Here is an 18091-nt window from a genome sequence, read left to right as displayed (position 1 = left end):
ATTAGCCATATTTTCTACGGATTTTGATTTGCGGCTAATAATTTACTCTGTAAAAGAACAATTTTATAGGTCTTTTAGATTTTTGCCTATAATTTGGAAACCCTGTGTTATTGTACTGGATCTTCCGCATCCGCTGGCTAAAGAATTTGAAAATGTGATTGCACCCAATTTCTACCGTTTAAATGTAGAACACCCTGTACAATAGGTGAAAACCTTCAATACAAAAGATTTTGCTGCCTATACGTGGCTAAATCGAAATATAAAAGATAGTGAGATCTGATTCACAGTCTTTCAGTTATAACCAATTTTCAATAACAGGGGGACCCATTTTTTAATTTTTATGAATTTGCGGCGCACTCTGTATATTTTTGAAAAATTGTCAAGACCAAAAGTTTATGGAGCCGTATCTTCCGCATCTTCTGGTTCAAGAATTTTTTTGGTCTCATTAACGGTTTTTGAAAAATTATGTTTTTGTAAACTTTTGCACACGCTATTTTAATTTTTTTTAGAATACTTCCCGACCCCCCCATCTTCAATACGTTCCGTCACGGGGCAAAGCTGCATATATGTGCCGAATATAAAGTCGATTGCTTCAAATTTCAGTCACTTATCGTGTTTCATAGCAATGTCCAAAAAACAGTCGAAAATCGCGAAAAAAAGATGGATACCGGCGTCGGATCATAACCAAGGAGACAAATTTCAATTTTGTAGCTCCAACGGTTCGAAAGTTATTCAGGAAAAACCAAAAAACGAGAACGGAGAACGGACAGGCAAAAAAAATTTTTTTTCGACGGTGATCATTTCTCTACCAACGGGGATCTCATATGACCTATCGTTACCGAGATATAAACTTTTTATACGAGCTTCGAGGTGGCTCAGTATGTTGACCACCTCAGTCGCTTAACTTAAACCTACTAGATTATGATCTGTGGATTAATATGTGTAATTTTATTTATGCTACAGAAGTAGAAGCGTTACTAAAGCGACATTCAACTAATGGAAATGTGTGTGTGAAATTAATGCAAATTATTGATTTTTTCATTTTTAGTCAAACTTCAATTTTGAAGGCCTACTTTTCAATTTTTCTAAACAACGTATTTTAAAAATCTTCGAAAACAGTCCAGCCTGACGATATCATTCAAGTATACCTTTTTTGCGAAACGGGACGCAGCTTTTCGGATTTTATTAGAAAAATGTCTAAAAGTCAACTCAAAAAAAAAGTTTTTCCAATTTTTATTACCTTTAATAGGCAAAAATTTAACATTTGCATGCTAAAATTACTATAACTTTAAAATTTCAAAACTTTCTCTAAACTTGGCTACAACAGTTGGCTACAAATTCCAAACAGGGTTTATAAGCGATCTGATAGTAATTAACTAGGTCATGTGTTGCCCAAATGATCAGGAGCCATTGGCTCCACGACTTTCCCTTGCTAACAACCTGGTATCCTCAGGTTGGCTTGACTGACGGCTTGTCCTGCCACTCTATTGTAAAAGTAATTTATGACGGAAAAAATCAAATACTCCAAAATGCTATACGCCGCTATACAAAAAAATCTATGGTTATAATTTAAACACATATTTAAAAGGCCTTTATAAGCAACCAATGCATTTTCGGTTTTCTTTTTTTCTTTTTTTTTTTTGACAAAACCATCCGTCTGTGTGTCAAGAAAGTTTAAAGCTTAAAGTTCTTGAAAATCGTATCGCAAAAATAACTACTGGAGTGAGTATATAGTAAAATATTAGCTAAGTTTTCCACAAAATATTGACACTTGAATGATATAGATGTATTATGTTTGTCAAACATTTAGTAAGGTTGAAACCAATTTAAAGAGTACACATCTAGATGCTAACAAAAATTTGTATGTACCAAACATGCAATACAAAACTAAGTGCACAGGCAAATAGAAAGTAGACAAGCAGGAGATTCAAGAAAGTCAGTACAAAATAAATTCCAGAATTTCAGAATTAAGAAATATAGGAAATATTGATTTTAAACAAATGGTTTCAAAAGCAAAACTATTATAGGCGTAATTTGTTGATCACCGAATCATGCCATGATTGTCACATAAGTATACGCGCCTTTGAGTACCTAAAAATAACAACAACTTCATATAAGATGTACGTAAGAATCTTATTATTTTTGGCGATAACAATTTCTACTTACTGTTACAGCCGATTCAAGTGTCATGTCGTCAAACGGGCCTTTAGTCATCCTTAGCGGTCTTTTTGTTCGCATCATCATTATAAGCAATATACGCTTCGCTTCTTCACTTTGATCATACCACGGAGTATCGTAAATTGCATCGGCAATTGCCATGCTCTGTCAAAACATCAGTCTAAATATTTAAGATTTTAGATTCTAAAATTTACCTGCAACTTGATTTCGTTCGAACTCCAACCCAATGCAAGAATGTAAACAATAAAAGCGCCAGAGAAGAATATCCTCCCAATCCGCATGGTGGGAGTGTCATCCTGAAAATATAAGAGGCCTATAAAAACCTGGAAGTGTCAAATAGACACCAGGATTAAGTTATTTATGTTTTTAGTTTTGCTCACCTGTAAAAAGCGAAGTGCCACAAGAGCTATATTGAGTGATATCGTCGAATACTCTATTAAAATGAGATACTTAAGTAATTCATTCAGATTTTCTAAAAATCTAAAATTATGTCTAATATAAGTTAACGTGTCTTAAATGAAGCGCTAAACGTAACATCGATATGTCCTTTACCTTATAAATCGCTGGTGTTCTTGGGCGTTGTTTTTCAAAATAATAATAGCATCTTGATCCTTATCCGTCATTCTTCGTATTTTAATTTGCAGAACCTTTATCATTGATAAAGCAAACATAATACAAGACAACATAGCATTAGTTGAGAGACTAAATGCCAATAATATAACGCCTCCAAAATATTCGTAAAGCATAATAATTGTCTCATATTTTATGGGATTCACTTTATAAAGGTACACCTCATATATCAACGGCTTTATTAAGGTTTCGTTGTGCATCTCATTGTATTGCTTGATCTTAAGTCTGGCCAGCGTATTTTCGATAAGTGCAAAACAAACATATAGTAGCAGGTAAAAAGTAGCCAAAATCGTAGTCACTGTGTTGCAAAAGTTTACTTGCTTAGAGTGTGCCTTTAATATATCCTGGTCCTCTGATTTCATCATTTTTTCTTCTTCCTCCTCAACATAAGCAAATGCGTTTCGAACACCTTTCGTTTGGCAGAAAGTAACCTTAAGCATAATAACAAACATATTCATCAGATATGAAAAAGCCGTGATCATTTTCTCCATTTCTTCCTGCGACTTGGTTTTGTGACTTAGGCTTATTCCAACCCAAATGCACATGGCCGTTATTAAAAGCAATATAAATATGTGGATAAACAGTGAGTAAAGTTGGTACAATCTAGCGATCATTACATTTGATGTTATCTTATTTCTCCAGATGCCAAACACTATCATAACACGTTTGGGAATTTTTAAAATTTGAAGTTTTTTCTTTGAATTAATGCTGTTGCTTTTCATTTCGGAAAGCGATTTGATTATGTGTTAGTATCTTACCTCTCCATCTCAGGGTCGTGAAAAAGAAACGCATTAATTAATTAAATTCGTAATTTAATAGTGAGGCAAGACAATGCCTAGGCTAGCTCATTAACAACCGAGAAAAATTAATAAAGTAGAAAAGAAAAAAAATATATACATATACTAAACCAAAGCCAGGTTGGAAGGCGGTGAAGGGCACCTCGGTCAGTCCCGGAAGGTGGTAGGTAGGCGCCACGTGATTCAAAAAATAATTTATTTCCTTCAACCTGGTGGTAGGTGTGAGTGTCAAATCTCACCTTCAAGTTTTGGCGGTGCAAAAGAATGTAAGACACTATAATTTAAGGCTATAAGTTCCGCAAACCGTTCTTGAAGAGAACAGGCCACTTAAGCTACCCAAACCTCAAGATGTCCCGAACGTTACACAGCTGTCTGTCACTATCCCGGGAACCAAGCCAAGATGGAATGGTGGCTCAATGAGACAGCCGCAGGTGGGCAGTCTCAGTTAACCCAGCAAAGTCCGTCCGGAAAGCCGGCTGCTCGATAGGGGAAACTCCACAACTAAACATGTACCCAAGAGACAGCATACACTGCAAGACACCAAGTCTGGTCTGGTATTCCGGTGAAAGAAGAAACCACGTGGAAGGTTTGCGGGAAACGGAGCAACAATACGTACAATACTAATTAAAAAAAAAAAACCCTAAAATAAAATCGGCATAAATTGAGGAACACTGATTAGGTGGCGAAATGGTTCCAAAAGGTAACTTACCTCGATTCGAGGGTTTTCTGGAAATGTGGGGCAATGACAATTCTTTTCAAAATCCCTCGATGAGGAAGATTCCCATTCCAAACTCCAAATAGATCCAAAAGTATGGGAAATCATAAATTAGTGACCAATTTACATATCCCCCTCTTATTGGGGTAGCACTACCGGCTCAAAAAGAAATCGGTCACACAAAAGAAAATCTGCCACAACCCCAAGCTTCAAAAGCCAGCGTACAAAATGCCGGACGATTCAGACAACCAGTTTTATTAAAAGGCTAAACGGGCACAAAAAATTAGAGGGAAAACGCCACTCTTGCCAACCTAGTCGACGGTACGCCGCCAGTAGAAAGAACAACCGAACTATATCTGTGGTGATGGCCGTATGGCCCGTGCCAAAGAATCGAGGTTGCGTCAACGAGATCGAATTACCCGAACGCTATCTATGGTGGCGACCGGACGGCCAGTCACAGAAAATCGAGGAAGAATAGGTTAAGAAACAAAACAATGTTTACTAGGCTCGCCAAGGAATACCGAAGTAATGAAAAGCAAATGTGGTCCCTAGTCTCATAGGGTGACAGATGGTAATGGTTATGACTCCTTCTAATGCGCAACTAATACTCTGTTTTTTGCATTAGTATCTCTCAGTAAACCGGTGTCACTTAAGAGAAAACCAAGCGAACAAGGGGCCACGCACACAGCCGTTGCAGCATAAAATATTTATGGTTCGGCAACACAATCGGCCGGGGAGTACAAGTCCGAAACTAAAGGAACCGAGTCTACAAAAGAACGTGTGTTCAAATTGCAAAATCGATATGAACCTAATAAACAAGAATTTTAATTGTTAAGAAGCACTCGCCAAACAGCAAAAAGGTGAAGGAAATGGACAGTACAATTAATTATACAAGGTACTAATAAAATAAACCCGTTACTTCGCAAATGTGCCAGCACTCTCACTTTAAAAATGCTAAATTTTACCATTGAAATATGAAACCGTCACAAGTATTTAAAAATATATATACAAGTCCAGCGGTGAAACTAGTAGAAAATGTACTTCGAACCGCACTGAAAATTGTTTTATAAACGTGAATGCGAATTGGAGTTATTTATTTCATTTTACAGGACCGGATGAAGATAAAAATGCTGACCGGTACAGATGTCTCTGGCCTTCCACAGATATTTAAAAAAATAATTCATTCCGGAGCGCATTGCATGTGTAAAAATTCGATAACTGCAACCGCAGAGACTACCTTACAATCTACAGTCAAATAAAGGCTTTAGAGAAAACTGCAGTGTCGATTTATACAGGATGATATTTTTTCGTATTACAAAAAAAGAGCATTTAACCGGATCAACAGGCGAGAGTTATGAAACTGAACGTACATTTCTTGATCTTATGTTCTCCTGATAAGATACGCCGTTACACATATTTGTCAAAATTAATTTACTGTCCGATGGGCGTCTGGAGGCAGTTTTTTGCATACGTGCTATTCCCGCATTCGTTACATTTTCTAGAATTTCTAATGTTGTCTGATTAATAGGTTGGGGTTTGTAAAGTAGAGAGAAACGTGTACACAAGTTCCCGTTCTCCGGGTCGATTAGAATTATTGACGAAGGGGACAAGGGTTTCTGTTGTCAAACCACTTTGATGCAAAACTGTTGACGGTAGTGATGTGAACTCACTAACCAACCAACTCTATAAGAGAATTGTTGGTAGAATAATCCTCCGAAAACTGGAATCTGGGGTGAGAAACCTGTGCCTGCTGTTGTGAAGATAATTTTAACTTAAGCCTTTACTATTCATATCTTTATTATTGCATTAATATACTTCAAGGATTCCCATGTGGTTTTCTTTGGTTGGAAAATTTATTTCTGTATTAGACTTGTAAAATCATATTTTAAATTTATAAAATAAGATTAATTAAATGACAATGGACTTCATAATTTGGACATAATAATTTTGAGTTCATTTTAGGGAAAAAACTATATGTAAATAACAACAATGAAAAGAGAAAATTGAAGCTTTGATTTGTTGATTGCCTCAAACTACAACTGCGTTCCTTTAACTAACCAAAGCTATGAACACATAGTGGGCAGCTTTAATTGTTTCTACTTAAAGTTCATTTGTTTAGCCTTTGTTAGCCATACTCCAAATGTTCTGCAATTCTATTCCTCTCATTTTCTCACCTATAAAGTATATAAATGATAATTTTCAAGTGCCTATAAAAGATTTGAGTACTATTTATGTATAATTTGACCGAGCAAATAATTGAATTTCCAAAATTTGGGTTATTATTAATTTTTACGGGGTCTCTAGCATAAGCTTTGCACAACGTAGACCTGCGACTTTCATACACTCTCCAAAATTTATGAAATTGTGTTTAAGCTTCTAGAATAGGTAAAAGTTAGGATTTAAAAAATTGTAAACATTATTAAAAGAAAATACTATTTCCTAACGAAATTAAGTTGGGAAGCAGCGTGAAATAAATGATTTGCTGCCCATAATAAGATTAAGAATAACATTAAAAAAATAATTTGCTAACTACGCAAAAAGTTATATAGGGAGCAGTTTTCTCTTTTTCGATTAGTCCTACTCTGCAATAATCCAACTTTTTTAAGTAAGTGTGGTTGCTGGTTGCTTCCGTTAAGATATGTAAAATTCTACATAAATCTAACATGAAAGATATTTGGTTGCCTTTATTATATTTATCATGTTTACAGACTTAGACGCCGCTGGATTATTTTTATCGTTACAATTAGCTCATTTCACAGGTTACTGAATCATAATTGAAACGTAAGTATACGCCCCCTTAATCACCTGCAAGAAAGAATGATTATAATAATGTAATATAATATAATAATTTTTTTCTTGTAAATTAACGATTTACAAGATGGGGTTACGACAGATAATTTTGATCAAGTACTTTTCTTGATACGAATGCTGTGATCAGATGCTGTGAAGAATCGAGTAAGAAATACCATTGACGCACTTAGCTATGAATGTCTTACTTGAAGCATAATTCGCTATACCAGAAATATATGGACCAACTTATACAAACTTAAAAAATATTCATAAAAAATATTCAGTTAAAGCATTTATTTAAAAAAAAAAAATTAAGCAGATTGAAAAGTAATTTTTATAATAACACCCTCATTGGCTTGTACTTTCGTCTAAACAAGGGCATTAAGTTAATGAAAACACGCTGTTCTCATGGTAAAAACCAGAAGTAAAACTGTCTAATGGACTAGTTTCTCGGTTGCTGACCCTGGATCCTGGTAGGATAATTTGGAGGATCCCATTAAGAAAATTGCGCAATAGGAATTTTTGGCTTGTATATAAAGTGTGCACTAATATGTTCTGTATTTTTTTCTGAGCAATAATTGACTGTTCTTCTGATGGCTTGTTCATTTGTGCTGATACAAACTTTATTTTCACTTAATTAGGTCCTAAAAATGGTGTCAGTATGCGTTTTTTGGTGGTTAAATCATTTTTCGAATGTGGTCTGGCTGAAAAAATAACCTTATTTTGCTTTTCTAAAAGTAGTGTTGCTAGCATACCAAACTAATTCCCATTTTCCAAGAGCGATAAAACTGACAGACAAAACTGATTTTCAGACTATAGGCGATCATCGTTCGTGTATTGTCAGTTTTTGTGTGTTCAAGGGATTATAAGAAGATAATACAAAAATATATCGCATTATTGTATTTAATTTCTAGGTGCCAAATACAAAGGTGGAGTGGAAAATTATTGAAGCAAGTTTTAATTAAAAAAATTGCCTCGTGTTATGACTCGATGGATGGAAAACATGTGGAAATAAAATCTCCTGCCAGAAGTGAAAATGAATTATTTAATTATAAAAAACAAGCTGTTGCCGACCACGACTACTCTTTTACATAGTGACTTTGCATCTGATGAATGCGTTTTCGAGACTGCTTATTTTCCAACCACCTGGAAAATTGTTTGTTACCCGAGTTATGGTTGCAGATTCAGCAATTCCTCTTAAACGAACCAAAAATAACTATTAGTGCAAAAAATATTTCAATACAGGCAGACACATGGTCGAAAAAGCTTTTGGAATCACTAAAAAATGTTTGAAGCTTGTGCACTCCATTATTGTTACGAAAAAGGTCCGAATCCTATATCACTGAAACATGTGTAGATAAGAAATATCATACCAGATTCGTGGAAAAAAGCATTTCCAATCAAGGCAGTGAGCGTTCGGCAAATGAGGCTAGAAAAAAATGAGAGAAATAGCTTCATTTATTTATAACCGACATAATTATTATTATGACTTAATTTACGAGGTTAGCGCCAAAATTTTCCGGCCTGACATAAATGCAGCTCCAGTATCACGATAAAACTTTTGTCTTTTTTTAAATATATATCTTAGTAGGCTGCGAAAAAAAAATCTTGCGTCAAATAATTATTTATGGACAGCGTTTTAAACAAGGCGTCTCCGAAAAAATGTCGCAAATAACGCAAATTAAATATAGAGCAGTCATAAAGTTTTTGACAAAAGAAGGGTTAGCACCTAAAATTATTAAAGAAAGGCTGGATGGTGTATACGGCCAAAGTTCTCCTTCGTATTCTGTAGTGAAAGAATTAGCAAAAGGCTTTTGAATGGAGCAGGAGTCCCTTAAAGATGATTCAAGAACTGGTCGACCAGTGGAGGTCATAACGGAAGATATTGTTGCGATTGTGGAAGAGGTGGTATTGAGTGATCGACGTTTAAAGGTCAAGGAAATCTCAGAAATTACTAAGCTTTCTGATTCAAGTGTTTGTCGAATCCTGCATGATCATTTGGGTATGCATAAGGTTAGTGTAAGATGGGTTCCTAAACACCTTTCGGCTATTCAAAAACAACGCCGTGTCGAGGTTGCGCGGTCTTTTTTGGAACTCTGTGGGTCGGAACCGAAGCTTGTGATAGAAACTATTATGACGGGAGATGAAACTATGGTTCTCTATTATGACCCTTTATCGAAAAAAGAATCAATGGAGTGGCGTCGTAAGGGTGAAGCACCTCCAAGAAAATTCAGAGTCTGCCAGTCAACAAAAAAGGTGATGGCCGCGATCTTTTGGGATTGTGAAGGAATTCTTTTCATAGATTTTAAAGAAACTAATACCACTGTCAATGATAAATATTACGTAATATTATTACATAAATTGCGAGACTGCATACGTGTAGAACGTCGAGGAAAACTGACCAGAGGCGTGCGTCTTTTGCACGATAATGCACCTGTCCATACTGCTGGTGTTGCACAAGCTGCCATTTTAGAGTGTGATATTTGAAAAAGGACTTACGTGGACTGCGGTTTAACGACGAAGTTGAGTTAAAAGAGGCTGTTTTCGCTCATTTTGCAGAAAAACCAAAAGAATATTTTTTTAAAGCGATTGAGTTGTTAATAAAGAGATGTAATAAGTGTATTGCAGTTATGAGGGCTTATATTTAAAAATAATAAAAAATTGTTACTGTACTTTGTTTGTTTTATATTCAGGCCGGGAAATTTTGGCGCTGCCCTCGTAACTCCTCAAATCATTTTACTTTAGTTTCATAAACGTCCGCCGCAACTCCAGATCTGTTTGATTTCTCGATGTTACGAATCAAATGGGAATGGTAAATTTGTTGTGTCTTGTATATAGTTGAAACGTTTCAATTGCACTGAATGCTCGTTCAGACGTTGTTTGCAATACCGATGTGAGTGGAAGCTATTGGCAAGAAAAATAGGCACGCTGCAGTAATGGCGGCAAACGCAAGGAAACATAGTGACGGTAATATTCCATTGTTGGCGTCAATTATTGGATACGTGTAAATCGGCCTTAAAACACTACACTTCAGTCTATGTCATCACTGGCACTGCACATATTCCGAGTGTGCCGACAACGCGTATTTCATCCGTACGCCGTACACTATAATCAGATGGTAAAAATTTGGCAATATACGAATAAATAGTCCTTGCATGATTGATGATTGATGATTGATCGAGACTCTTATGTTTTCGGTGTCACTGAAAATTCGGTATTAATTCTTGAAAATTCAAAACGGCGAAACCAACATGGCGTCGGATACCAGCTGTACAGAGCCATATAATTTTCGGATGTATTTAAACAATATTTCTTCAAGATAACTACTTTAACAAATTAACATTTTTAAAGTTTTATAAACGAAATGGCATTGGGCTTCCTTAGGCAACACTTTGCGAAGATAATATTGTTGAAGTTTTACGAGCCTAATATGTCGGCGTGCTTTCTTTCATAGAGGTGACTTGCAAGCGTCCAATATACACGGTAAAACTTTTACATTCCAGCAACCTTGCCAGACGTATTTATAGGTCTTAGCCAAATGCAGTCTTATTCATAAAAGCTAAAATTATTTGAAATGCTTTATGTGGACAATTAAGTGTATTAATTGAAAGTTTTCTATTTTATTTTTTAGTTACGCGTTGCGACAAAAATGAAGTTAGGTCGACCTTTGGAAGATTTCGGAGACTAATTTTATTATATGTATATAACTACACATTCGTAAACATTATTTGCTTAAAATTAGACTGGAATCAAGCGGAGATTTTTTTGCGACCCCTTATTATGATCGAAATTATTCTTCTATCATATTAAAAAAAAAAAAATTATTTCGCAGTTTTGAGCATCAAAAGGGTACTTGAAATTAATATTAATACATGTCTAAATAATGTATAAGGTGGGCCGTTTATCTTACCATATCTCAGAAACTATAACTTTTTATTTTAAATGGAACATCTGGTATATTATTTCATTTTTGAATTCTATACAAAATTCTAGACATGTTTTGTGAATGTCCTATACTTAAGTCTAACCGTGTTTGACATTTTAAATTTTTTATGCCAAAAATGACGTTTGCAAGACGTAAAATAACTGCCAATTCCTGCATTCGGAACCGTTTATTTAAAGGACTCCAATAACGGATTTCATAAGAAATTTCTACACATCTTAATACAAGGTACACGAAAAATAAGATTAAAAATGAAATTAGAACAAATGCCAAAAAACTTTTTTTTTAAATGAAATCTGCCTATTTTGATATTTTTTTCATATTTAGCATTAAAAATTAAGGCAATTTTGTAAAATGTTTTATATGCCTAATATTTTTACTTTTTGAAATATTTCCTTTCAAACACAAATAATATGCTGTTGCCATATAAATTCAGTTAGTGTAAGGTGGCTGTGACGGCGTTTGAACAAAACAAGTGCTAAAGTCCTTTGTCTACATCAAAACTTACTCAAGTGAAACAATAAGCCCTTCGGAATGAAGAAACTGGCAGATATTTATGTCTTGCAAACTTCATTTTTCGCAATAAAAAATTAAAAATGTCCACAACGGTTAGACTTGGGTATAGGATATTATACACAAAATATGTCTATAATTTTGTATAGAATTCAAAAATGAAGTAATATACTAGGTGTTCCATTTAAAATAAGAAAGTCGATATTCGCCCAAGAAAATTAAAATAAATTAAAGTTTAGTAATACCTCAATTAACATTTGCATTTAACTTTTGGCTCCATCCCCCATAGTTATACCTCAAAATATTCACAATTTTATAACAACCACTTTAAAACTTACGATTTGATTACAGTATATGTCGTGTTTATCTTCTTGTTTTGTATTTAAAATGCAAGTTTTCACGAGTTTAAATAATGCCAATATATTTTTATATTTGATAACATTTTTATTTATTTATTTTTTTTGAAGGATGAACTAGTTCATTTAAAGAAAAGTCTAGAATTTTACGTATAAGCAAAATTTACATATTTCGCTCGAAATAAATGTTACGAATCAATTTATACTTACTGTTACAGCCGATTGAAGTGTCATTTCGTCAAACGGTCCTCTAGTCATATGTAGAGGTTTTTTAGCTCGCATCATCATCATAAACAATATACGCTTAGCTTCCTCATCTTGGTTATACCAGTTGCTATCGTAAATGGCGTCCGCAATTGCCATGCTCTGCCATTTCAATGAAATCATTAAAACAAAGGAGCAACTTTTGCGAGTACATATAATGTACTATCTATCGATTTACCTGCAGTCTGATTTCGTTTGAACTCCAACCCAATGCAAGGATGTATATAGCGAAAGAGCCAGAATAAAACAAACTACCAATCCGCATGGAAAGAGTGTCGTCCTAAAATAAGTCCTAATAGAATGTTTATAGCTGAACAACGGCCAAAACTGCTGTTCAAAATTTACCAAAAGCGGCAAAAGTGCTTCTCGAGATTTGCTTTTTCCAATTTTTCTAATCGTGGCACGTTACTAGCAACCACCAAAACTTACGTCCGTTGTTTCTTTTCGTCTTTATTTAATATTCTGTTCACGCTTTACCTTTTTGACATTTCCAAGCTTAATATTGTACGACCAAAAATATTGTGCATTTTAAAGTATTAAGTTTTAAGTATTTTTTCTACTCCTGTCTGTAAAATGTCTAATTACACTACGATCTAGCGTGCAGGAACCATCACTTTACCACGTATCCGAGCCACGTCGGACATTTCCGGAATTTTACCGCACGGGTTTAGGAGAATCGGATGTTTTCGGAGATATTTCCTAGGCCTTGAATTTTGATGGTTGTCAATTCTGACTGTCATGTCAGTGAATGTATTCGTGTTGTTTTGTGAAAATGTACCCAAAAACTAACGGTCGTAGAAATAGTATAGTATGCAACACATTCGGTAAACTCGTTTATTAAACACTCGCTCCGCTCGTGTCAAATAAACTCGTGAATCAAATGCCGTTTACCGCACTTATTGTGTAATATAATATTACAGTATCTTAAATGCTCCTTAGCAGGACCGTGGTAAAACCCATCCCAACAGATGTTTATTTTGCATTCTGAGATGGACCGTAACGTATAATTGTAGAAACATGAAATTTTTGTTTGAAACCTAAATGCACTGTTTTAAATTTGATTAAGTATTGATGCAGCGGGGGTTCTGCGAGGCTGTTTTCACTGGATAGTTCAAAGGGTTATGGTAAGTACCTGCACTCAATTTATCTAATAGGTAACTTTGAAAATAATCAATTTTTTCTTGTGTGCCTGTCGATCAACAACTTTCTTCTTCTTGTATTTTTGTGTCTTCTACATAGTTCTTCGATTTGTAAACAACTTTTCTTTTTTAAGATTATGGATTAAATTCGCGGTAGATAAAGGAGCGTCATAAGAAGAAGACATGGAAAACAACGCAGAATTCGAAGGCGAAGTAGAGATGGTAGTCGAACCTAATGAGAATTTAGAAGACGAACTACCTCAGGAAATAAAAAAACGGATCCATTTCTCTTCGGACGCTAAACAAATTGCTTTGAATGTTTACAATTTTATAAGAAATTCAGAAGGGCAAGTAGAAACAGCAATAAAAACAAGTGACATGGAAAGTAATAAATTGTTACTATTGTACTACTTTTTTTATGTATTTTATGTTCCAAGAATTGCTCGGCAAAAAAGATTGAAAACAGTTATATTCCGCTTGTTAGTGTAGGTAGATAAATTCGTAGGACGGTCCTGGAATGGTTACGAGTAAGGGTCTGCTCGGCAGGGTGCTCCATAAGGGAATGCGGTTTTGGAGTAATAAACAGTAGGCAAAGTTAATGACGGGGTCGGTTGCAAAAGCACTATAATTCTGCTCCAGGTATACCAGGTCCTTCGAAAAACTACATTTTTTTTAACCGCCCGCAAAAACGCCGTTTAATTTATTGTTAAAAACAACCAGTGGATGTCTGTGACTACAATTTGCTCATAATATTTGATTTTCAACATTTTTTAATAATTGAGATTTTTCGATTAATCAAAACTGTTACGAATTCCAACTTCTTTAAAAAATTCAATATATTTTTTTAATATATCATGTAATATCAATAACATTATAATATATATATATATATATATATATATATATATATATATATATATATATATATATATATATATATATATATATATCTCACGAACGAATCACGATTAGCCGGACCCCTTCGGAGCAACATTTTTATCGCCATGAAATTAATTTTACTTGTTTTGATTAAATATATTAGGCCATCATAAGAATGTTAACCATTTACGTATATGCACAACATTTCATAATAAAACAGTTTTACTTACCTGTATAAAACGGAGTGCCGCAAGCGCTATATTAAGTGATATAGTCGAGTACTCAATCAAGATGAGATATTTAAGTAACTCATTCAGTTCTTCCACAAATCTACAATTGCGTCGATAATCAATAAACAAAAAAATTTAGATGTCCTAATAAGTTTAGAGCTCCGTAGCATTCGATTTTGATAGAACAAATGCAAGAATTACTTTCACGAATCTAGATATACGAGACTGATTGAAACAAGTTTATTATGAAAAAAAAATTGAATAATTGAAGTGGGATCATTATTTGATCCAATTGGTTCAAATATTTTATTTTGATTTCCAAGTAGTAATACTAAGAAGTTTTCGAACCTCCATTGCCTTAATTTATATTTTAAATTTCTGAACATTTCGGGTAAGTGTATCATTTCCCGTTATCATTTTACAGTAAGTAACTTGCTACTTTTGTATAAGCAACATTGTAACCGAGGACAGTGTTTCAAATATTAGCAATTGTAGCACCGGTGTTGATTCCGCCAAATAATGTTGCCAAACGAAATTGCCACAGTGTTGATTGTATTCAAATGCGGATTTGCTTAGTTAAACAGACCCCTTTCAGGTTTCTAACAGAACATTTATTCATCTACTTAGATTAACAAATGCTTTTGTTCAAGAATACGAGTTGTTGGTTTCCAGAAAAATTTTCATTGAAAAAATATTTTAAAATCATCCTGGACAGTAACATTTCTCCCTTTTTCAAGAAGGGATGCACAGGATACTGCAGCACTGCTGGTTTCACGCGAAACATGTCGACTAGAAGCTGTATATTTTGCATTCTGTATCTGCGCTACAGTAACTTTTTTGTAGCACGTCATGCTTCAAAAGTATTTAGTGGACCCATGCCTTAAGGCTACGCAGCTTAATATACTTATTTACCGAGGTTGTTCCTCTTCCAAAGTTGGTTATTTACTTTTAATAATAGTTTTTGATGAACATAGTTTCCTTAATCTTCATTTTTTGCAATGCTGTTCCTTCTGAACAACCCAAGTTTCGGGCCGTTTGATGTTGTTTGGTGAATACATGTTCCGCAATTTCTAAGTTTGAGTTACACTCCTCATTATATATTCAATTCTTATATTTAAAAGTTTCTCCAATATACGACCCTCTTGAATCGATGTTTCTGGCTTTGTTTTTTTTTAACACGTCTCTTAATGTCGACCCGGGCTTAAACATAGTCTTAATATTCTAATTTTCAACCAATCTTCATGCAATATTTAGTCTACATGATTCCGCATTTGCACGTTTTTACAATCACATTTTATCGAGGGATGCTTGGCCACTGCATATTGTGATTGGTGTTTTGCAAAAGGGTTTAATTATTCCTAGTTTGGTTGCTCCACAATATTAGTTGGAGTTCCTATAAACAGAAGTACTGAAAGAGTCATCATTTTTAGTTACTAAGACGTCTTACGTTTTCTAGAATAGAACCGATAGATAACTGGACTTATTTCTCAATCAATTCGTTGCGTTGTCTACCGTGTATAGATACAACTATTGCCTAATTTAAAACAAAATAAAGGTAATGGAAGCTCGGAAATCTCTTGGAATGGTTAATCAGATAGGAAAAAGCCACTTAGTAAAGCAGGAAAAATATTTCAAGTGATCCATTTCGAGAGAGTGAAAAAAACCGATAAATTTCAATATTCAAAACTTATTATCATAAATTCAGTCCATGTCACGGCTCAAAGTTTTTCTTACCATTCTGAACTACACTCGCATGATTATAAATTCGAATACCAACAGAAATTCAAACATCGACATATTCAATATAAGATTGTAACCGTTTTGTCCATACCCAAATAGCACAATTTAAGACATTGGAAATAAAACCAATTTTCGCTTGCCAATATTCTTCGGCATTACAAATAATTCGACCAAACCATGTTTTTAGAATCCTTTAAATTGGCTTTTGGTATGGTTTTTTTTATATCATCCTTTTCCAATGTACATAAAAATTTATACTTGAATTATAGCCCCAAACTTTTGTATTTTATATTGTATCCGACAGTGGAATTTAAAGGATATCCAAAAAATATCCGCTAGTCCATTATTGGACTTCCAGAGAGTTTCCTAGACTCTTTTCACATATCCAATGAATATAGTGTGCTATCTGCGTATATTCTACGAGGATTATTTCATAATGGAAAAAAAAATATTGTAATCATTTTGGTACAATGTAATCTAAAAATATCTATTCTATTTACCTTATGAGTTGTTGATGTTCCTGGGCATTCTTTTTCAGAGTGGTCAAAACTTCGTTTCCAGTTTTACGCAGTTTGATTTGCAAAGACTTTATCATCGACGATGCAAAGATGATGCAGGACAAAATCACATTGTTTGAAAGGTTAAATGCCAAGAATATGGCGGCCGCCACATATTCGTAGAGCATAATTATCGTTTCGTATCTTATAGGGTTGATTTTATAAAGATATACGTCGTATATCAGCGGTTTTGTCAAAGTTTCGTTGTGTATCTTATTATATTGTCCTGTTTTGATTCGGGCAAGCGTATTTTCGATAAGCGCAAAGCAAACATAAAGCACTATGTAGGAAACAGCCAGAACGGAATTGACGCGATTGCAAAATTTTACATTTTCTAAATGAGTATCCAATATATCCTCGGACTCAGATTGGTTGATTTTTTTCTCCTCTTCCTGTACAAATTCTAACGTTCTCCGAATCCCTTTCGTTTCGCAGAGAATTACTTTAAGCATAATTACGAACATGTTGATGAGATACGTAATAGCTGTCATTATCCTTTCAATTTCTTCCTGTGACTTGTTTTTGTGTGTGATGCTAATACTAACCCAAGTGCACATGGAAAATATTAATAAAAACAAATAAATGTGGATACATACAGAATAAAGTAGATAAATTCTGTCCAGAAACGTATTCTCTGTCAGCTTACTTCTCCACAATCCAAGTACAACCATGATGTGTTTACAGAATTTTAAAATTTCAGGTTTCTGATTAGGCTTGCCTCTCATTATTACGATGGTTGGTTTGTCGCCTTTGAATTCAACTTGGTGCCACTTCGTCGAGGAAATGAGGCTCTTGTAGATGTATGCGCCATTTTATTGAGCTTTATAGAGAAAAAGAATTCTTTGTTTCTAACTGTAAGCAGAGACGTACTCAGCTATAGCCGCATATATTATCAGTTTTTATTTTACTAATTGCCTACATCACACAATGAGATGAAGAATCAAAATAGGAAACACTAAATGACATATTTTGTCAAAAAAAGATATTTTTATATTTAAAAGGAAGTGTCCTTTATCTCGATAAGGAAAAAGATTTTTTTTAAGTGTTTTAGGTAAAATATTCATATTTCGTGCTAATCATTCTTCAGAAAACATTTTTTTAAACAAATCTTATATCTATATCACTTTTGTAATTATTGAAGTTATTATGTAACTTTAGACTTCCTGTTCTTATGATTTCCTGATATTATAAGTTGGCAGTCCGATTCTGCGGTATCATGTGGAGGCATTGACGACTAGTTTGCATACATGTGTGGTTTCTCGCATTCGTAAAATTGCTAGAATATTTAATATCGCCCAATGATACGTTGCGGTTTACCAAAGGAAAAGGAATTCGTACGCAATATTTCCGGGTCGATTAG

General features: G+C 34.3%; 1 protein-coding gene and 1 long non-coding RNA gene across 9 annotated transcripts; one reads left to right on the top strand and one right to left on the bottom strand.

Moving 5' to 3' along the window:
• Positions 1-1366: 1366 nt before the first annotated feature.
• On the bottom strand, positions 1367-17649 carry LOC132704277 (uncharacterized). 6 transcript variants are annotated; one of them, XM_060674157.1, is made up of 10 exons: positions 17328-17455; positions 16675-17271; positions 14435-14534; positions 12365-12466; positions 12133-12288; positions 2731-3239; positions 2559-2658; positions 2373-2501; positions 2167-2322; positions 1367-2107 (listed from the first exon to the last, which is right to left on the bottom strand). In XM_060674157.1, the coding sequence occupies exons 2-10, from the start codon at positions 17220-17222 to the stop codon at positions 2042-2044; spliced, it is 1866 nt and encodes a 621-aa protein (XP_060530140.1). In that variant the 5' UTR covers positions 17223-17271; positions 17328-17455; the 3' UTR covers positions 1367-2041. The 6 variants fall into 6 exon arrangements, 4 of the variants coding, with proteins under 4 accessions (XP_060530140.1, XP_060530137.1, XP_060530139.1 ...); XM_060674154.1 differs by having other exon boundaries at positions 1375-2107; positions 16675-17649; XM_060674156.1 differs by having other exon boundaries at positions 1377-2107; positions 2373-2474; positions 16675-17647.
• LOC132704283 (uncharacterized) lies at positions 4085-9310 on the top strand. Of its 3 annotated transcripts, none has more exons than XR_009619261.1 (3): positions 4085-4891; positions 4946-5215; positions 5430-9310. It is a non-coding gene; the product is annotated as an uncharacterized LOC132704283 (long non-coding RNA). The 3 variants fall into 3 exon arrangements; XR_009619262.1 differs by having other exon boundaries at positions 4085-5215; positions 5430-7275; positions 8025-9310; XR_009619260.1 differs by having other exon boundaries at positions 4085-5215.
• Positions 17650-18091: the final 442 nt, after the last annotated feature.

Source organism: Cylas formicarius, unplaced genomic scaffold (genome assembly GCF_029955315.1).
Source record: "Cylas formicarius isolate icCylForm1 unplaced genomic scaffold, icCylForm1.1 PGA_scaffold_7__23_contigs__length_41026272, whole genome shotgun sequence".
NCBI classification, from domain to species: domain Eukaryota; kingdom Metazoa; phylum Arthropoda; class Insecta; order Coleoptera; family Brentidae; genus Cylas; species Cylas formicarius.
Note: the sequence above shows the minus strand (reverse complement) of the source record. Positions and strands in the feature narration are given on the sequence as shown.

Excerpts from the sequence above, each read along its gene's own strand:
- LOC132704277 (XM_060674154.1), bottom strand. The coding sequence starts at position 17,456 with ATGAGAGGCAAGCCTAATCAGAAACCTGAAATTTTAAAATTCTGTAAA. Across the intron at positions 12,289-12,364 it reads CAAACGAAATCAGACTGCAG|AGCATGGCAATTGCGGACGC; the intron begins GTAAATCGATAG and ends TTGAAATGGCAG. Across the intron at positions 2,323-2,372 it reads CGAACGAAATCAAGTTGCAG|AGCATGGCAATTGCCGATGC; the intron begins GTAAATTTTAGA and ends ATGTTTTGACAG.